A 26,753-nucleotide genomic window follows, 5' to 3' on the forward strand; every position below is an offset into this window, starting at 1 on the left:
TCATATTCTTAATTCTTTAAAAATCATTTATACCAACTTATATTTGTAATAATCCAGATTAATAACAACATTCGGTGCATTTTGATGTTTTGAGATGACCGCCTAATAACAATCGCAACATAAATCTACACATTCCTGTAGTAAATGCCCCTGTTATAGATTAAAAGAGTTGGTTTATTTTCACATTGATAAAAAGAAAACATTTTTTTGTAGTTTTTATGCAAAAAAATTCAAAGTCGGCCGCCTTAAATGAAATTTTGATTCATTGTTTTTCACTTTCATTTTTTCCTAGAAACCGAAGTTTTGTTTGATATGGTTTCCAGAAAGCTATCAGCATCAACACCATTTTTTATGTTCTTCGGTGAATTAGGACAGGCGTATTCCGAAAAGAAAACATTTAAGGAAACAAAAGACAGCGAATGTTACTTTCTGGCAATGTATGAGTGGTATCAAATGTACCCAGATATAGATCACAAAGAAAAGCTTATAAGTATTCTATCCACACTTGAGCGACAAGACATCATCGACTCTATAAACGACTTCAGTGAAATAAGGTTTCAGGAATTTCATATACATAATGAATGCACAAGTATAGAGGAAAGGGACATGCGTCTTGTCTGTGAATATGAAACGAGATATTTTCGTCATCTGCTTAGATATCTTGGTTTGCGTCAATATGAGTTAGACTCAATAGAAATGGATTACGCAGAAAACACAAAAGAGAAGATCTTCGTGTCTCTTAAAAAAATTACAAGTCAAAAAGTTGTGACTCGAATTGATTTGTGCAGTGCGATCGAATATGCAAGTCAAAATAGATTGTTTATCAGAAAACTTAATTCAGAATGGGAACCAAGGTAATGAATTCTTTTTGTTACATACTTAATGAGAATAATAATTTTGTTGTGACAACCCAGCTAAATGTAGTTGCATGGTCGATTTCTTAAAAGTTTTCTCTATAAATGCACTTTTGGCAGAATTGCAAGTAACTAATACTCGTCTTGGGTGGGGAGCCCCTGGTTTTATGTGTATTTAACTTTGTCAGTAACGATAAGACTTTGTATTAAGAGACGCAAAACTATTAAAAAGTGGGGTGGTATATGCTGTGGTTGTTGCTGGTCAGGTTGTCGAAAAAGGGCTAGTGACAGAGATAAGAAAGGTTCTTCCAAAGACACTGTATTTTGCTGTGTGAACCCAGAGAGTGGATCTCTAGTGACATTACTGAACTTGAACCAATCCCGAAAAAACATTAGGATCCAATAGAAACCCCGACGGAGCGGAAGACTCAAATCTCACAAAATGACCAATAGTACGGGAACAAAATCGACCAAACTAGCACAACAATTACTTGGTACTTGGTACTTGGAAGAAAAATGAAGAATCTCCAAGGGCCAAATACTATAGACCAGACCCAGAGCTGGCACGTTAATACCTGGAAGAGAAGGCCGCGATGTCTACGCAACAGAGGAACGTAGGAGACGCTCAGCGAGAAGTCGCCTCGCCATCCGCGCCGACCCTCTATCCACGGGTGCCGATGATGTATTAATATTTAAGCTGCAGCTGTGAAGAAGTTGTGTATTCCTTATAGAGGAATTGTGATATTTTGTGAAGTAAATTAATGCAAAATGTGTAAAAAGTGCTAAATTTTCCGTATTCGTTCTGGAGAACTACAGGAAGAAACCGAAGACTACGAACCTATGAAGCTAACATCACCCCTCATAAGAAAGGATATTTTGTGGACTTAAAAGCATGCCTTGACTCCGTATATAAATGTGACATTAAGCTGAACCATACTTAGTATTACTTTGATGATGAATTACTATGATCTTCAACTATGGTTATTTCATCTTGGTCATTATTGTCATACTTTATTCATTATTGTTTACATGGTTGAAATGCGATATAATCAAACTATATGATTTTATGTATACATCCTGGTCATAGATTTGTTTTTGTATATAAATGATGTTCCAAGCTGGATGTGGAAACATGTCACTTGATACTATCTCTTAACATAGATGTTCTGACTGATATGTCACTAGAAAGTTCGTCTGACCAAGGGTAGATCAAGGACGCTTTCCTATTCCGGGCGTCAGACATGAGAAATCTCCCTTCGGGTTATTTCTTTTGTTTGGGGGACGTATGTAAACAAATAGCCATGCTATGACCTTGAATTGCTAGTATTACACAATGGTCACTATGATATTTATGTGTACTGTGCAATGAATTGTGGTAATGATAACTAACAGAATAAACTCTGTGACTCTTGTAGCACTGCGTAGTATTCCTAAATGATGTTATGAAACCAGGTGCATAATACGGGCATAAATAAGTGTCATATTTGGCGATTATGTGTCTGCATCGATAGCTTTGGTACTTTATATTGAGTCATGTATTGCATATTCTATATCACTTTTGTAACCTTTGAAACCATTAACTCATGTATACTTTTATATATGATATTTCTATAATGCACGCAAGCGATGCGTTATAATACAATGTAAGTCGGGACACTCAAAGTATAGAATGATTTTATTTGAAAAATTCCGAAAAAAACATGCGATATGTCCTCTAATGAATCAAAAACTTTTTTTACAGAGTGCATTGACATGTTCCTCCAAGAAACACAACACATTATTTTTCATAGTTATATTTGTTTACAATTATACATTCACCATTGTTTAAAGGCACTTAGACACGATCTGACTTAATCGTTTCAAATATTATTTTTGCATTTTCAATGTTTATAATGATATAAATATAGAAGTTTATAATGCTATGTCAAAATGTGTAAGTCAAATATCAAGTTATAAGCAAGATAGAGTTTTTCATACTTCTTTACTTTGTAAACAATGCTCGAATATTGTTATTGTTTACATATGTGTTGTACTGGTGTAAGTTTCAATCAAATGTATCTTTCTTTTGTCGATAATAGTATTTATGAAGGTATCGAATTAGTTTAAATTGTTGTTTACATGTCATTTAGTGTAAGATATGGTATTTTTGTCAACTCTTAACTCTAAATGTTTCTGCTTTGTTTGATTTTAAATTGATGAACTAAAACACATAGTTGAATCGAAATTTGTCATTTAATAACAAAATGACGATAAACTTTATCACATATATACAAATTATATACAACATGTAAATAATATAAAAAACAATGCTTAATACTTGAACATAGTTAAAATTTTGCCTTTAAAATCAAAGGTGAGGGATCAACTTTTGCCATTTTTGACAATAATATTGGTAAACAGTTCTTGGCAAGACAAATATGGAAAATCCAGACAATGAAGACACAGTAGACCAATCAACACTCAATGTTTCACTAGAACAAATTTTGGCCAGACAATAAAATGGTAAATTCATACAATAAGAAAAAAGAGACATTTACGGGCATATATAAGTGACTTAAGGAATAAAAACCTATACCTAAAATTCAGGCAAGTAAAAACTCATAATAAACAATTTTGATTAAACTGATGACGTAAATGACCAATACATGTGTACCTATACCGATATATAATAAACGAATTACGGTTCATTAGGGAGGGATTTACAGATTGAACATCTTTTTAAACTTTCATTTTGGGTGCGTTGTTTTGATTCAAGCTGCCACCTAGTGGTGAAATGGGCAGACAACTCTACCCGTACAAATTACTACAACATTGCCACCTACCGGTTAAAAAGGTTAAAGGGAGATAATTCATGATTGCCAAAAATGCATTTATTTGCATAAATGTAATTTTTTGTCAACTCTTAACTCTAAATGTTTCTGCTTTGTTTGATTTTAAATTGATGAACTAAAACACATAGTTGAATCGAAATTGGTCACTTAATAACAAAATGACGATAAACTTTATCACATATATACAAATTATATACAACATGTAAATAATATAAAAAACAATGCTTAATACTTGAACATGGTTAAAATTTTGCCTTTAAAATCAAAGGTGAGGGATCAACTTTTGCCAAAGTATTACTTAACAAGTAATACCCCCCACCCAGAAATCATTCAGAGTACTTATAATTGTGCAAAAATATTTCATTATACCCTTTTAAGTTGAAACAGAGGCCCCTGACCCCATGTTTCTGTGATGTTAAACTTGAGGCAAGATACTTAAACACAAACCATGTTAAAGCTTTAACCTAGAACTGCAAAAAGAAGTTCAATTAACAAAAATGAAAAACAGAGGCCCCTGACCCCATGTTTTTCTTTTATAACCATAAGTAATATAATGTTATAGCAAAACAAAAATTTGTTTAGAAACTACATAGAACATCGAAATAATGCATGCTAACGAAACAGAAGCCCCTGACTCCATGCTTCTTAGTAAACATATATATAGGACAATATTGTTGCAACAGAAATTATAACAGTCATTTTCATATGTCCCCAAGAACTGCTGTAATTAACAATACGAGTAATCAGAATGTATAATAGTTCAAAGCTCAACCTTCATACTGTCAAAACAGAGGCCCCTGTCCCCATGTTCTCCAGTTTGTTAAAATAATTTGTACCCATTGGATAAACTAAATATTTAACAAGGGAATGCGAATATATTTCCTGTATGCGTTTGACGTCCATCGTCCAAGCAATTGAATTTGTTCATCTGATATTCCCTTTGATTTCGCTAACGTAGCTGCACCTATTCGAAACGAATGCCTTTTGTACAGTTTTGTGTCATAATCTAAATAATTGAGTGATATTTTTAATTGTTGATTGAAATAATGCCTAGAAACTGGTGATTTGTCCTGAAACATGAAAATGGTCCGTCACAATCTCCTCTTATTGATCTATATTCCCACATAGCTGAAACTGCACACAATTGTGGATTTTCTTTGTTTGCCTTTAAATGAAATGTTACTGGAGGTTTCCCTCTGTGATGTTTATAATCAACCATTGTCAAAGACATACTTTCTGGAACACCATTCGGTTGATGACCAAATGAAATTGCTGATAAATTCATCGTATTATTCGTTGTTGACGTAATCTCTCCCACTCGTAAGAAGGCATGAAATGCTAATTAAAACATTGCCTTAAAAAGTGTTCTTTGATAAAAGGATTGGGTACACTGCGGTAGAGCATTTACAATTTTCTGCAAGATCACTGGTGTGATTGAAAGGCGTGTGTCTGGTCTTGCTTTGAGCTTTTGAAACCCCTGCAGTGTCCGTTTCACAATGAAATCTTGGGTTGGATCAGGAAAGCCTTCCATTTTGTTAAAATGTGCCAATGCGGACAATTATGTTGTCACAGTTTGTGGAGACAGTTGTTTTTGATAGCAACAAGAAATAAATAAAACAATATGTTCACTTGACATTGGAAACAATGGTGCACCTGTAAAGTACTTTGATAAAAAAATTTTGTACATTAGTTTCGCTCTGTTGTAAGCATTCCAGGTTGATACTGTCAACACATTTTCTGCTAAATATTTGGACAGGGACATCAGAGTTTGAACATCTCCTCCGGTACTGGTGCCGAATGATGATCCATGTAAGGTGCTAGCTTGTGAAACTCCACTATCTGTAAACGAGATAATTTGTCGCTGAGCACATTATTTACTCCTGGAACATGTTTAGCAACAAATAAAATATTAAATTTTAAACATTGCACAACGAGTTTACGCAGAAGTTTCATAATGGTAGTTTCTTTTGCAGTTTGTTTATTAATTACATGCACAACTCTCTTATTTGACATTTCATGTCCCCATAACTGAACCGCTACCACAATACAAAAAAGTTCTTTAATAGTTATATGATAATTACGCCAATCTGAAGTCCATTGTCCATAGAACCATTTGTTTCCAAATATACCACCGAATCCCAGGCCACTAGCATCTGTGTACAGTTGTAAAGTGATAGATGTTTGCCATGTATCCTCAAGAAACAAAGACTTTCCATTGAAGTTTTGAGTGAAGAGTGACCATGCTTCAAGGTCTGCTTTAGCTTCTCGGTTTAGCCGTCACCTATGGTGAGGTTTGCATAATCCTTTAGTAAGGTCAATTAAGCGGCGTAGGAATGTGCGACCTGGCTGCACTACTGCACATGCAAAATTAAGGAGCCCTACGAGTGATTGAAGTTCCTGTAAAGTGATCTTTTTCCTTTGTTTGTACAATGAAAGTTTTTCACGAATTTTTTGCAATTTCTCCATAGGAAGTCGAATCTCCATATCATTAGTATCCAATTCTTATCCTAAAAATGTTAACATTGTTGTTGGATATACAGTTTTTTCTTGCTTCAAAGGAACCCCTATCTGTTGCATAAATCGCAAAAATAATTCTACTTGACCTGTACATAGAGAAAGACAGGGTGGGCCAACTAACAAAAAATCATCTAACATATGTACACAACCTTCTATACCTAGCTTATTATTGACAATCCAATGAACTTAAACCCATGGGCAATGTCTTGTCATAATAAATATCATGTCCAATTGCAAATCCTAACAACTCATGGTCCCTTGGATGGATGGGAATGTTTTTATATCCATGCTCAATGTCAGTTTTTGCAAGTAATGCCCCCTTTCCAAATCGCTTAATGAATGTCACTGCATCATCTACAGTCTGGTACGTCACAGCAGAAAATTCTTTTGGAATACCATCGTTAATTGATAATCCCACCGGAAAAGACAAATGATTAATAACTCTGATTTCCCCTGGTTTTTGTTTAGGCACTAAACCAAGTGGTGATATTTGAAGGTTTCTAAATGGTAACGTACTTGTAGAAAATGGACCAGCAGCACGCTATTTCTGAGCTTCAAGATCAATTTTTTGTTGAAGAATATTTATGTTTTCTCTGGCTGATTGAAGATAAGTACAATGTCTAAACTGTTTCGACCCACAATAAGGAATCTTAAACCCAAATGTAAACCCATCTAACAAAAATTTAGATTTTGCTGAATCATAACCTTGTAACCACATTTCGAAAGCTTTTACATTAACAGGAGTAACAACACCGGGATTCAGGCTGACCTCATTTTCTGATTTGGTTGGTTGGGTTCTGTTTATTGGAAGTTCCATAAATTCTTTTGTTTGACTCTGATGGTCCATGGCAGTCTTTCTTGGAATGCTCCCCAAAACATCTGCTGCAGATGTGTGAGTATTCACAGCTCGGTCTGGTACAGTTACCATTGTTGTTGTTGTAGCTGAAGCATGGTTATTTGGACTTGCCACGAAAGGGCTGCTGTTGAAATGACTTTTGTTTAGATGTTTTTTCTTGACCATCAAGCCGACTTTTCAACCCAACCTGCAATGCCTCCATGTGTAATTCAGCATTTATTTTTTCCCAGGGCATTTGGGCTGGATTTTCAGCTCTCCACATTCGGAAATGTTCATCGTAATAAAAAGCTGCCTTGTCCCCTACATCATTGCTAAGTTTTTGAATTGTTGCTATGTATTTCATTAAACAAGGCGCTTGCGCAGGGCATTTCTCGCAGTACACCGCTACAAAGATATGAAATGCATTCATCCACTGCTGTAGATTTCTGAAATAATACTTATGTTCCTTTTGCTGAAAAGTAAAAGAATTATCTTTTCCTTGTACTGCTTCAAGTTTAGCAGAGCTCTGTTTGAAAATGAGGGATCCAAGGGGAATGTATTCTTCAGCCCAGATTTTTGACTTTACTTTTACATCGATACCTTGTCCTAATGGGCGGCCTGCATGCAGAGGACCTGTTACATTGCGCAAATTACCGTTTGAGGGCGTTGAGACGACTGAATCAGGTACTTGGTTTGCATTGTCCAATGTCTGCTGCTGCTGTTCAATCGCATCATCCCCAACTGATGTTGCTTGGCAGATTGCGTTGACGTTGACTGGACCTGTCACAAATGTATTCTGTTGTAATTGAGCTACCACTGCACTAGCAATTGTTGAAATAGCCTCTGCTACCATTTCTTTTACGATTTCTTTCACTTTATCCTTAAAACTTTCTGCTGTCCTTCTCCTTTTCCTCGCTTGTGACATTGTGAGCTGTAAAAAAAATTTTAATTTTGAAATTGCTATCGCAAAACAAACATTAAACATAACTGTTAACACAGTATACTTTCCTCTAATTAAATTCAGTTACCACAAAATATGGCAAAACAGACACCAACGTGCCCAAGTTACTTAGCTACCGCTAATAATTGTTACACTGCAAACACAGCTAGATTATCAGAAAATTCAGTTAACACTGATGAAATTCCAAAATAATTAACATTAGCATTATATGTTCTGATCTCAGTATTATATTGCGTAGTAATTAGCCAGTTAGCACCACCTAGTAGTAGCAATCCCATGTGTATTATATAGTAAACACTGTCATTCATTCAATTATGTAATAACGTACACAGTGAGCACTGTCTATAATGCTATGACAAAATATTACTTTGTCCAGACACTATCATGTACTTCAATACATAGCACTTGATTAACACCAAGTGTTAGCTAGTCTTTACCTGAATACTGTTAAACATATTTATAACAGTAAACACTGTTACATACATGTACAGGACAAGGACTAAAATATTCAGTCATTCCTAATGGAATGTAATACACATTAAAACTTGGCTAGCACCAAATATCTTAACCTGTAACCACAATTTAATGTGGAGATAATTTTTTAATCAATGATAAAATAACTGTGTTATACACAATCAACGGCCAGTTACTGAGTTAGTTGATCAGTTCAGCAGAGCTATCACTCCAGCTGTTCTTTTCTGTACTTTGATTGCTTCAAAATAAATCATTACAAAACAAGTGTCATGCAACCAAACTAACAGTAGCACCAGATCATATCCTATTTCCAAGACAAAATACATGCAAGATTTTTCATTATAAACATAATCGAGGATGTTGACAGAATTATTAAATACATAAGCATAATGATGATCACACTCACTGTCACAATTAACAATAATTTATGTAAATAATATCACATATATATCAAGTAAATGGCAAACATCAAGGTATATCCTTTTCTCTGGACTCCATCTTACCCATCACAGTTTATTGCACATAAAATTGCTCCACGGATATTCCTATAATATTTCGGAAGGCCAATTTCCCAATTTAAATGTACCCCATCCTTAAAGTTAGAATGTTCATTTTGTTTAAGTCCTTTTAAATTCCAATAAAAGACATTTGAATCCGTTGCAAGTTCATGCTTTAAAAGTTTGTTTGCTTCAATAACCAAGCTATTATAAATTGAAGGCAAAATATGTCGTGTATTCTCACGAAAGAGGAGTTGACATGCAATGATTTTCACAGAATGTCGTCTAGCAATAAGTTTTAAAATGTTCACAAACCGAAGGATAATGATGCGGACTTCGCTAATTACAATATCCTTTGGGTCTATGTCATTCCCACACAGCTGGAACACTGCATACTTTGGAAGAAATCTACATATGAAATTTTTAAAACGTTCTATATGATCCGGATTAGCGAGTCGTCCACCTGGAATTCCACAATATTCAACACTAATGTTTTCAATTCCAAAATTCTTAAATTTCACATCTGAATCGATATATTGTTTCAGTTTTACGATATGCGAACTCCCCAAAAGCACAACATTGGCCATGATATTTTTAGAACGCTATTTCCGTCTATTTTTAGCCATTCTGATAAATAACGCACACATGACATTGGCGATTCGGAATTGATCTCAGAATAAAACTTCCAATACCATTTTTAGTTAACAAATAACTGTAGATAGCTCGGGCACTGCATAGCTGCGTTTACTATCCTCAGAGACATACATGTATAAGTCCTTCTTTACTCTTAACTTATGAACACATTACGTAACAACCCACGCTATCTTTTAAATCGGATAACCAACGTTATCAATATATAATTTTCGGCATCTAACTGAAGTATCTGATGAATGCACTTACACTGATATTGCTGGCTTAAATTACACAAGCAAATTCCTTGTATTATTTACAGATTGAAGATCTTTTTAAACTTTCATTTTGGGTGCGTTGTTTTGATTCAAGCTGCCACTTAGCGGTGAAATGGGCAGACAACTCTACCCGTACAAATTACTACAACATTGCCACCTACCGGTTAAAAAGGTTAAAGGGAGATAATTCATGATTGCCAAAAATGCATTTATTTGCATAAATGTAATTTTCTCTTCATTGCTTGTTTTGTAAACAACTATAAGGGTTTTGTTTATATAACAATCAATTCTTACCTCTGGATCTCGCTTGTAACTTGGACTTAACATTCGGTATTTTGGTTAATAATTTAAAATGCATACATTTATACATAAAAAATAAAAATTGCATGTTTGATCTCAAATCGTGTCCAAGTCCCTTTAACAGTAAATTTATCCGATATACTAAAAAATCCAGAAACTGTCATAAGACAAAAAAAGCAAAAAAAAAAAAGGTATTCAAATTAGGGTGTTTGGTCTCTATTGAGACATGAATTAATATAAAGGTAATGGAGTTAACATTGCATTGAATAACTGAACATTGCTTTATTAATTCTGTAGCCTTTGATAAACTGTCCTTTAAACAATTATCGGTAAATGAACTACTACAAGTATAACTGAAAAAATCATTTCTATTAATTTGTTTAAAAAAATTAAGCTCCAACATTGCTGCTTCGTGTTGTGATGTTACAAAATCTCCTATGTCGATTTCTTATTTTACCTTAACGAGATTGACACCATTTGATATGACCTATTTGTAAAAGTAAATTTTAACAAAAATAGAATAACCTTTATGAAACCAATGTAATAGTTGGACAATTTTTTATTCATCGTTCATTGAGGTTTCGGTTTCGAACTGGATATGTATCCGAATGGTTAAGCTTTTTAAATGAATTCCATTCTATTATTCTAAATTTTCGCTTTTGTTTGGTGTTTTAAAATCACTCAAATATTTTGTTTGTGTAATGCTGGTTTTTTGCACGGTTGATAAACTTGTATGCATTAAATACAAATATAAATTTTAGCGAACAAATGAAGCAGTCATATTGTTCGATTTTTGTTCGAAGACTTCAGGTAAGATTTTTTAGGTGTTCGCAATTACAAACATTTACGTATAAAAATGTACAGATTAGAAGTCTATTGATTTAAGATTAAATTTATAAAATTTAATTCTATTCATTCCATGTGTGTGATATTTTGATAAATATATAAATCAGTTCCGTGAAGAGATATAAATTTATTAATCATTTAGATAGTAAATAGAAGATACAAACAGACAGCTTGTTCTTTGACTTAAAAAAAAAAACCAGCGTTACTAATGTATTCTACTGTTCAGCTGCACAGTAATCTCATATCAAAATAATTAAATGCATGTATAACATGATTCATCACTGTTTAGTTTTGACTGACCGATACCTTATACACTCATACAAAACGATAAACAACACCAATAATTTATTTAAACCTGTGTAAATAAGACCATTTGCCATGGAAATCTCTTTCTTAAAGCGGCCTTTATGCTTTCCAAATACTGTTATCGGATATTTGTAAGCGAATATAAAATAAAACATAAAGAAGATAATTATAGAACTGAATATCAACGGAAAGAAGGACAAAAAGAAAAATTAAATAAAACAATACAATGCTGCAATCGTGAAAGTTGACAAAATAAACATATCGTAAATTTTTTTTTACCATTTCCCGCCATTTTCTCATTTTAATCATAAAATGTCTTGTTTTTAAGCAGTTTTTCTTTTAGAAAACATTGAGCAACTGCTTGAACAAACAAAATATTTTCACCAAAGATGTATCTTTCCAATACTTATAAGTGACAAAAACTTCGTTCTTGTTCAAAGAGTCGCTCTATATTTCCCATTCGAAAAAAGATAAGAAAAATGTCAATTTTTGACTGATTTTGATTGAATTATAAAAAAATCGTCACTTCTGACGTCATATACAGCCAGTGAGTGGATATAAATCAAATGAATAGGTGAAACACATATTTTATGTCAACTCTTTTATAAAATAATACAACAAATCAATGTATCTGAATCATTTTAAAAATAGCGAATTATGGGGGCCAAATTTGACTAATATCATATATAGTTCTTTGTAATGAAAACCATGTAACTTAAGTCTATGTGAGAGGTGAAGTATCTTTAAACTGCGAGCATGTATAATGTGATTGTTATTTAAGTAGATAATCGAATGACTTTCGGAGGTGGTCATGCGAGACAATTTTTGTTAAAACTTGTGTCAAATAGCAGAATCCACCTGGCTGGGTGGAGAAGTAGTCGCCCTACCAAGTTTAATATTTGTGGAAATCAGGAGTATTTGTATTGTGGTACATTATTAAAGCTTCAAATTTCTTGCAATGAGGTGAATTATGTGATGTTTTAACCCACAAGAAACAAGGCTAAGCTTGAAGGTGAGCCATGATGAACGATGCAGCTTTTAAATAAGGGAGTACTTAAATTATTGCGTGTTGGAAGTACTGCAATAAGTCTCTGGGTGACACGAGAAAAAGTGATGTTTGAGAAGTTGATCAGATCAATGCTATATAGTTGCCAGGATTTGAGATCATGAAATAATAAAAATATGTCTGAGGCTTACATGGACCATTAGATTGTAGATGAGGTCCTCAAAGTAGTAGATTAAAATATAACGTAATGCCATTTCCTGACAACTACGATGGAATGTGTTCACTTGTAAAATGCACACCGGTTAAATGTATACCGCTATTAATTACCATTTCGATGGTAGACTATATTGAACCCTACCTGAAGGAGGCCCTAGATGTTTACAGTTGATTGATGCTGTGTATGCATATGAGCTACAGAAAAATTTGTATCGTCTGCAAGTAGAATTTGGACCAACACACTAATGTCCCTCTGTTTCTATAACACACTACATTCAATCATGGCTATTTGCCTTCGACTGCGTTAATGAAACAGGCTTACGTTAGTTGTAATGGTAGATGTTGTTGTAATGGATATATCCCGTAATTGGATCATATGTAAGCCCATTCCCTAGGAATTAAACACAGGTACTTTTAATCAATATGTGTAAAGAATCTGTGCATAGAGACCATGACTTTCCAGGAAGGGACATGCAGAGTAAATGAATGCAACAAACGAGAAATATTGGTGGTCGTGACAATAAAGTTGACCGCTTAGTATTTTACCTAAGGTGTAAAGATATATGCAAGATATAAGATGATTTGACAATATGACTGGCAAGATGATTATTGGTGCAATTAAAATGCAATTTAAGAGCTGATGATGTTACTGATATATGATATATAGAGATAATTAATATTGATGGGACACCTGATTTAGCAATGAACACACCACACACCAAAAAATGTAGAGTTTGATCCAAAGATAAACATTAGGATGGACTACTAACTTAAAAAGATAAGGTAAGCATTTGACAAACAAGACATCATAAAGAAAATGACAAAAATCATACTAAGTAACACGGGTTACGTAGTTATACAATTTGTTTTTAGATAGAAAATAAACCTGCATCTATCAAATTTGCAATGGGATTAAATGAAGAAAGTATATTACAATCGGACACGTATAATTATGAAAAGGCCAAAACCAGACCTAGTTAATGTTATAATTATCAAGAGGTCTTAAATTGGAAATGAAAAAAAAATACATGACAGTGTAAATGAGGATACAAATCAACGCTAAGGCCTTCTTGAATTTATGAGTATTTAGCTAAATTTGATCTGATCTATTTTGTTGGATACATTCCAAAAAGGAGGTGCCGAGCTTGAGAAAAGCCTGGCAGCATAAATGTACACTAAAATAAAACTGAAACTCTACAAGGCGTAATGACTCTTATCTTATCAAGATTTTACCATAGAGTTAAATGGTATTAACAGTGAAAGCATAGACTGTTTAAGTTTGACTTGTTGAAAACCTCAGAGGATTGATCCGAAGGTTGGCGAAATGACTAATATGAAACTGTAGTTTGAAGACAAAAGTGTTATATATGTTATGGTTTCCTGCACTTTTGGAATGTATAAATTAGAAAGTATGAACAGTAAGACAATCTGCAATGTATACAGTATAAGAGTTAAACGGTACAATTATGCTAATTGCCTGCAATGAGCAAGCCAAACCTGTGTGGTTTGTTTTGGGTGCAAAGTGCTTGAGTTTGTGGGATAATAAGACTTTATATTAAGCAATGAGAGCTAAATCAATATGACCAGAGATGTGAATGGCTGGCAAATACGAGGATTGAATGTGCATTTCATACCTAGACAGGGGTTTTCTAAGATAATTAGACATGTTAACTTGAAGAATGAACTGAAAGAGCTATTCTTGATTGCCACAGGTTACACGTGCAAAATATGTCCTGTTATCTTTTAATTTTTTTTTAAAAGAAAAGGTCCTATGTGAGAACCTTTAAGCATATTGATTGAGGTTGTTTAGTTGTATTTTAATAGGGAAGATACTGTTAGAATATCTCTGGTGTTTGGTATCTATGTAGAAATGAGGATATAAACATTTGATAAAGGCCTGAAGAAACCAATAATATAATGTACTATGATGTCATGATTAATTGTTGATGACATCATCACAAGTCAAGTATTCGGGTATTTAAAAATGAATGATGAAGATGATATCTCTATACTGATATTGTAACACAATACTTTAAGAATTAAGTTTTTAAATAAAAAAATGTGTCATAGAATTCAATGCGCGATTTTTTCATAAAGGTGATGCCTCGTCTCTTTGAGCTCTTTAATGTTTGATGATGTATGGTTATTCCATAAGTTCGGTATTGTGCTTATTGCTTTTAAAATTAAAAATGTTTCGTTAATTTGAATGGGGTGGCTTAGCATCAACCGATACAGAAAGTAATTATTTTTTCAAGTTGATTTTATAGCATGCCCCTTTTTCATATAATGATGTACTAAAATGCTACATTTTTATCATATGTTATCATATAAATAAATAAATAACATGTAGGTTATTTTGGAATTAATATTGAGTATTTTTTAATTGTAGCTACAGAAAATAGAACCAGAGCATAAAAATGGCATTGCTAGATATAGTATTTGGTTTTATGACGTTCAGTACTTTTGTAAGTTATATCGACAGGAATGAGGTTTTTGTTTTAAATATAATAACAAATTCTAGTAATAAAAGTAAAATTTACATATTTTTAAATGAAGTTTTGACTTATCATTTTGCAAACTAACGACATTTTTATAAATGAAATGAGCCCGTGTTTGTATTTTACAGGTACTGGGAGCGTCAATGTTCGTATTAGGAATTTTGGCATTTAAACCTGCAGTAGACATAAACACGGTGGACGTCAGAGATCTTCTTGATTCAATTACAGCATCTTCTTTTCACGTTGGCATCATTTTCGTTTTCCTCATTGTTTTGTTTACACTATCTGGCTTATTTCTTTTGATGGCAGTTGGATATTTTGCATATGGATGCTGTTGTAAATCCAAGATTGGTTACAAAAGGGTAAGTATTTTTGGAATAGTTAAAACAAATAGCCACAAAACCCCCCAAAAACAACAACAAATGAAAATTAAATTACTAACAGTACTGGAATACGGGGTCTTCATGCTTGAGTTAGCCATTGTCCACAGATAAATAGTAAATGTTAAATGAACTTAGGGATTTAGTGAAGGAACGAACAATAAGTTTTGGTTTGATATGCGATAGAAACAAAAGGGGATCACCTAGTCTGATATTACCCTGGGAAGATAGTTCAATATATGCGTAGGAATAATTAATAAAACTAGATACGATCTTGTTACGAGTAACGAGTGGGTCTTTCGTTCAATTTTTTAAACGAATTAACAAAAACCTATTTGATTTTAAGAACGACTTAACAAAAAAAATCCAAATGAGTTTAAGTACAACTTAACAATTATTTTTGGTACGAGTTAACTTTACTTTAAACATTACGCTATTTTTTAAACCAAGGACGAGGAATCAAAATTTCCGGAGAAATCAATTTTTAAACCCCGATATCTCTGTAATACATCGTCCGATTTTAAAACGGCTTTCAGTGTTAGATTCAGCTTATTAAGTTTTACAAAACATATATTCATTTTTGATTTGATCAAAAAATTCATTTTTTCGATAAATTTGTTTCACTTCCGGTTTCGACCGGAAGTGATAGATTTTCATTTTGAGCCTTATTACAGTGGTAAATCGACCAAATCATAACCATTGAAAATTTCAAGCCTCTGTCTTAAAGTGTTTTTGAGAAAAGTCCCGGACGAAATGACTTTTTAATTTTTTTTTAAAAATGATGTCACGTCTAAATGGAGGTGACGTTCTCTTTAAAACTTTCACATTTTTGAGGGACACTAACGTGCAAAAATCTCAAAAAATTCCATCAAAATCGGTTAAAAACCTTTTGAGTTATGAAGCAAAAAAGGACTCAGAAGAAAAGAAAAAGAACTAGAGCAAAGCTCGTTGCAAAGCAACGAGTGGGTCTTCCGTTAATGTCGGAAGTAAAGCTGGAAGTTCCTGTAAGAAGCAGAGCTCTTTAACCGATAACAAGAGTTACTAAAATAAAATGATGAAGAAATCGAATTATTCCTGGTACGACTTCACAAAGTTCAAATGATTTAAAGTACGACTTAACAAAAGCCTTTCCAAAATCAAGAACAACTTAGCAAAAAAAATTCGAATGTGTTACATTACGACCTTACAATTATTTATGGTACGAGTTAACTTTATTTTTAACATGACGCTATTTTTTAAACCAAGGACGCGGAATCAAAATTTCCGGAAAAATCAATTTTTAAAGCCAAATATCTCTGTAATGCATCGTCCGATTTTAAAACGGCTTTCAGTGTTAGATTCAGCTTGATAAGGTCTACAAAACACATATTCATTTTTGATTTGATCAGAAAATTCATTTTTTCGAAAAATTTGTTTCACCTCCGGTTTTGACCGGAAGTGACAGATTTTCATTTCGAGCCTTACGACAGAGGTAAATCGATCAAATCATAACCATTGAAAATTTCAAGCCTTTATCTTAAAGCGTTTTTGAGAAAAGTCCGGGACAAAATGACTTTTTCAAATTTTTAAAAATTACGTCACGTCAAAACGGAGGTCACGTTTTCTTTAAAACTTAAGATTTTTGAGGAACGCCAACTTGCAAAAATCTCTGAAAATTTCATCAAAATCGGTTAAAAAGCTTTTGAGTTATGAAGCAAAAAAGGAGTCAGAAGAAAAGAAAAAGAATAATAACTAGATTCGATCTCGTTGCGAGCAACGAGTGGGTCTTCCGTCCAATTTTTGAATAGATAAGATTAGAGTTATCATTTCAAAGATAAATTCGTAGATCGAAGCGAAAAAAAGAGAAAAATTTTTTGCGGCACTCGAGGCTTGAACCCGGGTCGCCGGGGCCATGTCCACGACTATATCGACTGAGCTACTCGGACTCTCGCTTCAGGACTATGACGCTTAATTTCTCGAGAATGCCTCTATCGATTTTAAAACAAATTACATATTCTGAATCAGTAAAAGGGTCACTATCAGGTGTAAAAATTTCAAAGAAAAATATTAAAAAATAAAAAAGTCGAAAAATTCAATTTTTCAAAATTTCTTCCGGTGACGACCGGAAGTGACGGCGGACATTCTCTATACCGAGGTGCACCAGGAAATTGATAGATCTATCATCTCTGAAAGTCTCAGCTCTTTATCTTTGCTCATTTTTGAAAAACCTGAGAGACAAAATTGACTTTTTAAAATCGTAAACGGACGATAACTTCCGACCGGAAGTGAATTTTCAAAATCTGTTTCAGCGGTATAAATTTCAGATAACGAGACTTTATTCCTGAAAATTTGAGAGAAATCGATCGTCCCATCTCTGAGAAATCGCCTGCACAAAATTTGTAAGACAAAAAAAGAATAATAACTAGAGCAAAGCTCGTTGCAAAGCAACGAGTGGGTTTTCCGCTAATGTCGAAAGCAACGCTAGAAGTACGTCTAAGAAGCAGAGTTCTTAATCTAGTAACAAAGAAACCTAAGTACAAAAAGATAAAAAAAAATCGAATGATTCTTGGTACAACTTAACATAATCCGAATGTTTTTAAGTACGACTTAACCAAAAACCCTTAACCATTTCAAGAACGACTTAACAAAAAAAAAATGTGTTTTAGTACGACTTAACAAATTTGACTTCATTTTAGGTACAAGTTTACTTTACCTTGAACTAACATCTTTTTTCTTAACCCAGAATGCAAAATTAAAATTTACGTAAAAAATCAATTTTGTTTAAAACATAATTCTGAGCAACTTTTCCTCTTCACTGCTTTTCAAAGGATTGACCTTTCGTACTGTGTGCTCGTTGCGTCATTAATTGTCAGAAACTTATCGATGTAAATTTTACTTTACTGTACCTCTGTGAATATTTTCTATGCAAAATTACTATGAACCAGACAACATTGAAAAGGTGAACATTTCAAAGGGCCCCGCTTTTGTTATTTCAGAGAATTCTGCTTTGACCTTGACCTATAACTTGAAATTTTTCCAGCTGGCATAGAACTTTTAATTCAATTTCATTCCCCCTAACATACATGCATTTTTGTTCAATCTGACCAAGATTAAGCATATTTGGAAAATAATCTACTGTCTAAAACTAATTTTAAAAAGATCTGCTATGACCTTCACATTGACAGACTTGGTTCAAGGTCACTGCACGCCATTAACCAATAAACTCTGTAAAGGTAAAATATTAGCCAAATAGGGGCTAAAAGGAAAGTATATCTATGCTCTTAAAATATGGATTTTTGTGTGAACTGATATGACCTTGACTCTTCATCTACAAATATCATTCGAGGTCATTGCATATATTTTGATCAAAGGCATCATGTGGGTGAAGTATGAGGCTGAATGGAGCAAAGGGAGAGACGATATACTCTGGACAAGGATTTTTAAAACTATAATTCTGATATGACCTTCACAGTTTCTTTTCACTGAAAATAGGTTCAAGGTCACTACACACCCTTTCACCCTTTACTCAAAAGCTCTGCTTATGTGAAGTCTGAGCCAAATAGGGGTTAGTAGAAATTACATATGCTCTCAAAAAAAGGATTTTTGCATGATCCGATATGATCTTCACCCGTTACCTAGAAATTTCATGCAAGGTCACTGCACATCGTTTAACCATAGAGACACTCTGTGAGTATTAGCCAGATTGGACCAAAGGGAAAAAAGAAATGCCCCAGACAAGGATTTTATATATATAATTCTGCTATGACCTTAACCTTATACCTAAAAACATGGTTCAAGGTCACTGCACATCCTTCAACCAAAGGAACCCTGTGGATGAGGTATGAGCCAGATTGGGCCAAGGGGAGAGAAGCTATGCTCCTGTCAAGCCATCTCGGATGGACAGACCGACAAATTGATCACTAGAAGGCGCCCGCATAAACATGCCTTTTTATCTAAAATAGTATCCATGCTATCTGCCCATGGTGAATAGTCATCAAAACCATTCATTAGCAGAATTTGATTTCCCTCCTTTTTAAGGTGGTATGGGACATCTGTCGATATTAATGTGGATTAAAGTACTATATAATTGAAAAATTTTCACCGGTTTAGAATTTTCAAATTTTACAATATTTAACCAAAAAATAGCTTTTAAAAATATTTGAAAAGGTAAAAATTGTAAAAACCCCAGCGGGATTCGAACTCATGACTTATAGGTTCCTAGTAAACCCTCTAACCCACTGTGCTAAGGAGTTAGGTGACCATTTTTGAGAAGAAACTACATGTACTTATATAATTACACTTTATTTTATTGTTTATTTCGATAAACAATACGTCACAACATGGAAGTGTCCCATATCACCTTAAACTCGGAACACCTCTGACCTAATAAGATCGCCGCATTAAATACAAAGTTTGATTTAACTCTAATTTGTTTATCATCAAGAAATTCTGCATCGCTGACAAATAAAGTTTTCTTCTGTATAATGAAATACCAATTAACTGACTATTCAGACAATAGCAAGTTTATTGTCCCATTCAACAGCTACTATTTCCCTTGGCTTTGCCTCATTAAATATTTGCTGTCTTGGGGGACAATAAACTTGCTATTGTCCTCAAACCCAGTAAATACTAAATAGGCATATAATATCCTATCCACCTATATTTCATGTTATATAACCTCCCGTTTGTAACCTTCAATTTCACTGTAAAGTCAACATATCTGTCATAGCCGCAAGTTTCACAATTTATTACTGCTTCTCATGTACTTAAAATTTGGGGCCTTAATATTGCTTACCAATTCCAACAAAAGACATCCCTCTAACTATTGGTAATCATTAAAATTCATTTCATGAATCTACGCAACAATGATAAACCTTCAAGTACAGTCACTCTCAATTTTACAAAAATATTGACGGTACTTTATCCGAAACTGTTCCTTGTATCTTTAACTTAGTACACTAACATTTTTATGAAAAGACGGTTTGTCTTAGAATAAGAAAGCTAATGCAATTCTGAGAAAAAGAATACCACATATATTGCCAATTCCATTGAGGTTTAATAAAAATATGGCCATTTAAGTGAACCCACCATTTCCAATTTCCTTTAGTAAACACAGATTTACAGGGTTCTCCATAGTAAAACATCTTTATCTGACCTTTTAGAGGTCAACTTTTGTTCAACCACCTTTAAAAAGAAACCTTATTAGAATAAGAAAGCTAATGCAATTCTGAGAAAAAGAATACCACATATATTGCCAATTCCATTGAGGTTTAATAAAAATATGGCCATTTAAGTGAACCCACCATTTCCAATTTCCTTTAGTAAACACAGATTTACAGGGTTCTCCATAGTAAAACATCTTTATCTGACCTTTTAGAGGTCAACTTTTGTTCAACCACCTTTAAAAAGAAACCTTATTCAATACAACATATGCCTACATGATATAATCATGATAAAAGCTTCACATCACTTAGAAATACCCTTACATGTATACCCCCCACCCCCCAATCTTTTGATTTTCATAAAAAGACATGGTTTGAAATGTTTTACCTAATTTTATGAAACATGTGGCAATTTCCTTGAGTCATTTCTCACACATATTTGAAAACAATCATCAATGATTCTAAAATGTGATCTTTATTTGTTTATTGTATGATTTGTACCATTTTAATTAACAAATAGACAGCTGTCCTGCTTGTGATTTCTTGTTTTCATGAAAAAAGTAAGCTAACAATCATATTTAGTGAATATCTAATCTATTCTGATTTCTAGTCTTCTTCTAACCATGCTAAAACAGTAAGTTACAACCTACAAGTTAGACATCTGCCTTAAATTAGAATTAAATTCAAACACACCCAGGTAGCTGGAGACAGAGTTGATTTCAATGAAAAATGTTCAAATTTGACATGTTTTTCTACTTTTTTATGCATATATACCTTAGAAAGGTAGAAATAGGTTGTTTCTTGTTCATTTCAAAAGTAATTATCATAGCTGCAGATGTTATTTCAAAGTCAAATGTACATTTACATATCCTACATGTAATCTTAATGCAGACAATTAAAAAGAGGGGGGGGGGTTCAATTATGTAAACACATCTAAATATCTTTATGAAATAAAAAATAAAGGAAACATAATTGTATACTTTTATTGAAAAACAAATTTTCACAGCAATTATGAATTTCTTTAAACAGCCTTAATTTTGTTTTCATAATTTCTTATCAAACACAAACCACAACATGGCATGATGCTTTCTTCAAGTTCCATTATTGTTCATGCATTATCGGATTTAATTTGAATTACCAGTAAATAGTCTGTAGAACACAAGGAATATGCATGTGGATAGAGGTGACAGGTTAATCCCAGGAGCTGACCCACAAGAATCAACAGGTACCGGTAAAAGCCATGTGGTAACAAGAGTCTGTTTTGAGCTGAAATAAATAAAAAAAATAATTAGCTGTGTTTACATACATGTACTAGTAATAGCTGTGTTTACATTAACATATGCATAGTATTTCTGTAAAAAATACACTGACCATGCAGTGTAATAAGTATGACATATCCCAATACATGACATAACATTTAGGCAGTACAAGATCAAAAATTTGCATATCAAGTCATAATATAATATTAAAAAATTTTCATAGGTATAAACACTTATCAAATTGAGAAAGAGAGAGAGTTTGAGAGAGAGAGAGTTTATTACCATACTTGTAGTGCAACAGTCAATATTTCAATTCGTAAATTACAAACGAATATTACCCACCGAACAGCGTCAAAGTACATGTACTGGTATTAGCTTCTGGTATACCATTTTTTTATCAATTCTACTGTGTATTTTTTGTTTGCAAATAAATTTAGCGAGGGTTTTTGTTTATTTTCTTATAAATTACATGTTTTAAAAACAATACTACGTGTAATAAGCATAAAACATGTATGAGTAAACTTAATGAAGAATTTTTAATAGATTATTTTTCAAAGAATGTGGTACATTACATGTATGTCAATCTTTATAAAACTAGCGTATATTTCGTGCGCCATAAATTGCAAGTTTTTTGTAAATATCATTTACTTGCATGATAGGTATATATGGTCTAACCAAAATTTTCTTCATAAAGCTACAGCTGTATGTACCACATATATGTTTTGTCACAAGTATACATTTTAAAAAAAAATACCCAAATTCCAACAGTTTAAATAAACTCAACTCATTCTCTGATAAGTTCATTGTGTTTTGTGCGTGCATATCTTATTTGTCTGCTGCAACAGCAGCCAATCAGCGGTAAGCTGAATCCACAAAAAGAAAGTTTGTGTTTTAGGAGCGGGTAAATTGTTTATGCGACACTGTCAAGAAAACCACACCAAATAATAACAAGAAACAAAAATATTCACTTAAATGTATTCTGTTGTAAAGTAAAGGTTTTTAACACTTATTGCATCTTGCAAAACATGTGATGACCTTAATCATCTGTCATATATCTGATATACATGTATATGTAAAAGATGGGAGAAATAACGACGGAACAAAGTGGGATTCGAACCTGGCCCTCTGAATCTCTAGTCAAGTGCTCTACCAACTGAGCTACATGTATCTGGCACCAGTATTCAAACCAGTCTGACCGTCACATTCCTCCCCCTTAAATGATCTTCACCCTCGAAGATCATCCCTGGCAGGATCGAGTTAACCTGTTAGTTCCAGGGGTTGGTCACAACACCAATATTGTAACAGGATGGGAGAAATAATGAAGGGATTTGAACCTGGGCCCCCTGAATCTCTAGTCAGGTGCTCTACCAACTGAGCTATCTGGCACTGGTATTCAAACCGGTCTGATCGTCACATATATAAAGAATTATTTTAAACAATGTTGTTCAATTAAAAATAACACTCGCAACCTTCAGTTTTTGTCTGTAATTAATCAATACTGGCGTGCGATCAGTTCTCGCCGAGTACCATTTCTCACCAGTGCATTGTTACGTCATTTTATCAACACATAAAATTATATACGAAAATATGATGTAACAGTGCACCAGCGAGAAATGGTCCTCGGCGAGAACTGCTCGCACGCCAGTACTGCCAGTAGTCAGATTAAAAAAAGAGAATAAAAAATTACATTTAAAACATTAACAAGGACAATTTAAGTACACATCATAACTGCTAAACAAGAAAAATTATGTGAACTGGTAGAATGGTAGGCATAGTTCTAACTTGTAACCTACATGTACAAGTACATGTACCGGGTACCCGTTGGTCTGCTATACCTCTTTAATGATACAATGATCGGCATCATAAAGATATTAAAGTCATGTTTTAACTCTGAAGTCTGAAGTATACAATTTTATTTACTTGAAGTTATGTCTACAGGGTATTCATGACTACATTTGGAGTCCTCTGCACAAGAATATATGATATGTTTGTAATTAGACCCTGCTTTGAATTTTGAGTTGAAAATTCACAATCTGTTATTTTTTTAAATAGATAAATTCAGTTACCCTTTCCAGTCCCCCATGAACCTCGAGCGAGTCTGAACACACATGAAACATGTAAAAATTACCGGTCATACTAAAACACGCCTGCCGACGCCTGCCGGGGAAAACACGCCTGCCGAGAGAAAACCGCACGCCTGCCGTTTACCTGATGGATTACTTTAATATTTTCTTTGATATTTTATTTAACTTAACTAAATTAAGTATCATAATAACAAAAAGTTGACTTTATATTGATTATTTAGCACAAAATTAGCAAAAATGTTCAATGTTGGTAAAGATAGATAACTCTTACGTAGAATTCATACACCTGCCGAGGAAATCTAGACGCCTGCCGTTTATTTGATGGATTATTTTACTTTTTTCTTTGATATTTTATTTCTTTTAACTAAATAGATGATAATAGAAATCAAAAGTTGATTTTATATTAATTAATTAACACGAAATAAGTAACTATCGAGTAAGCTGATCGCTCTTACGAAGAAATCATACGCCTGCCGATAAAATGTATACGCCTGCCGTTTATTTGATGGATTATTTTTATTATTTCTTTGATATTTTAGTTTACTTAGCTTAATAATTGATAACAGAAATAAAAAGTTGACTTTAAATTCGTTAATTAACACAAAATTGGTAAAAATCGGTAAAATAGATAACTCTTACGCAGAATGCATACGCCTGCCGAGAAAATCTATACGCCTGCCGTTTATCTGATAATTTGTTTTTCTTGGATATTTTATGTTTCCTAACTAAATACATGATCAAAGAAATAGAAGGTTATTTTGTATTCGCTGTTTAATGAAAAATATTATTAAAAATGTTCAAATTATGTAAAGAAGACAGAGTTCTTACCCTTACGCCTGCCGAGATACTGAGTTGTAAGCCTGCGGATTTAATCATTTAATCATGTCTTTTATTTTTATTTCTTGAAAAACAGCTTTTTACATAGTTATCGTTATACTGTATTAGTGTTTTCATACCCTTATTCTTTTGTTGCAACTAATTAAAGATATATTACAAACTCGAATCAGGGACATATGTACTGTTATAATATACATGTACATGACTTTTGTATGTCTCTGCTCGAATTTTAAGATTAAAGATGGTCTCTAGTTTTTCGAAGAACCCTTAAATTATGCATGTATTTTACGTATAATCAAAATATTTTATGTTATATATTCATACGATCTAAAAGAGGTGTCTGAAATAAGAAGGGAAGTATACTGGTGTGAATATATATAATTAATGCACTGTTATACTAAGTTCAGAAATACGTATGGAGTCAAACTGTAAATACTGTGTTGGGTGAACATGTAAATACAAAATTCAAGACATGTAATGGAAATTAATATAAACACCAACTCAATTAATTCAAAAGATGCAATTCGACAATTTCATTTCTTTAGAGAAGTGGACTGGCATAACCTTTATCCGTGTATGAAGGCTATATAATGTATTTCTTAAACAAACAGGCTAGCGTACTTAAATTGTGTAAGCATTCCAGATTTTATAAATAGTTATGCTCCTAAATTATTAATTCTAGTAAATGTATATGGGGAAAGGTTAGACTTTTTAAGCAAAGTGCATTTACATTTTCGTACACAATTAGTTCTGTACAATGTTTGTAACTGTTTACATCTTGAAAACTTTTTCATCTCAAGACATTCACTGCCTAGTTCACCAAACAATATCTAAATCTCTAGATTCTGATTCTGTTTCGCTGCGTTTTTAAAATCAAATATTTACATGTACAGGACATTCATAAGCCTGTAGCAAAATTTTACATTGCATGATATCGGTGTAGCGGATAATTATCCATTCAAGGGAAAGAGGGGTATGGGGGTATCAGTTTGAATATTTAAAAAAAACCGGCTTTTTCTAACAAGAAAATCTAACATAGACTCAATCATACCCCACTATAGACTTTTTAAACCCAATACACGCTTAACCTTCCAGTGATGACTTATTCTGTTCGTAGAAGAAAAAAAGCAGACTTATAGAGCATGCAATTACCAAATCAAAGCAGAACTCTGTAGGTTGATTCAATATTCAACACAATCAATACACCGGTATAATTATTGCAGCTTCATGTTCAGTATATGCTTTATTTTGAGGCTATCATTCAGTATTAAGTTCGTTTCATTTTCCCAAGCTGATGAAAATGTGACCGGGTTAAAATTTTACGATTTACGGTCTCAGTTTTTAATGGAGAAAAAAAAGAACCCTGGTTTAACGTTGTAAAGTGATTCAAATCATGTCAATATTCTTGGTTATTATATAAGCCTGGACTGTCTCGTAAATAATAATGAATGATAATTTCCCCTACAAAATAAGTTTTGTTTTTCTGTATATTTTATAAGCTTCTCGAGGATATACATCGTCGGATACATAGTATCCATACTTAGGAAGATCGACTCGTTCATAACTATTTTTCTGAGTCACCTAAAACACATGAGAGAGAGAGAGAGAGAGAGAGAGAGAGAGAGAGAGAGAGAGAGAGAGAGAGAGAGAGAGAAAGAGAGAGAGAGAGAGAGAAGGGGGCTTGTGTACAAGGTGTGTGATTCACGGTCGTCTTCCAATATACAGGTAGGTAAGGTCTATTGTTTCTTAAGAGACAAAAACCCGTTCAATTCACACAGAATACACAAGAAACTAACACGTGTATGTATACACGTGTATCAGTAGAGCAACGATCATCACCCAAACAAACAAACCCTAACCCAAACAACAAACACCCACACCATAACAAAAACATCTAACAGTGTGCACGTACTTACATGTACATCTATACTATATACTAAATTTTAACCAGTTAACAAGAAACTTTAAAAGGAGTAAAAGCCTCACCTTCTTCAGTAACATCC

At 33.3% G+C, this 26,753-nt stretch overlaps 1 protein-coding gene and 2 pseudogenes across 1 annotated transcript in view; 2 read left to right on the plus strand and 1 right to left on the minus strand.

The window, feature by feature from the left end:
- The first annotated feature begins 282 nt into the window (after positions 1–282).
- LOC128169765 (uncharacterized) lies at positions 283–931 on the plus strand (annotated as a pseudogene).
- A 4,700-nt stretch (positions 932–5,631) lies between these two features.
- On the minus strand, positions 5,632–9,975 carry LOC128169763 (uncharacterized; annotated as a pseudogene).
- A 4,963-nt stretch (positions 9,976–14,938) lies between these two features.
- The window catches only part of LOC128169753 (tetraspanin-9-like), a 135,711-nt gene continuing 123,896 nt past the window's right edge, over positions 14,939–26,753 (plus strand). The window contains exons 1-2 of the mRNA XM_052835840.1: positions 14,939–15,016; positions 15,178–15,411. Of these exons, the coding sequence (XP_052691800.1) occupies positions 14,969–15,016; positions 15,178–15,411 (282 nt within the window). The 5' untranslated portion in view covers positions 14,939–14,968. The remainder of the gene's footprint in view (positions 15,017–15,177; positions 15,412–26,753) is intronic.

This window comes from Crassostrea angulata, unplaced genomic scaffold (genome assembly GCF_025612915.1).
Source record: "Crassostrea angulata isolate pt1a10 unplaced genomic scaffold, ASM2561291v2 HiC_scaffold_206, whole genome shotgun sequence".
NCBI classification, from domain to species: Eukaryota; Metazoa; Mollusca; class Bivalvia; order Ostreida; family Ostreidae; genus Magallana; species Magallana angulata.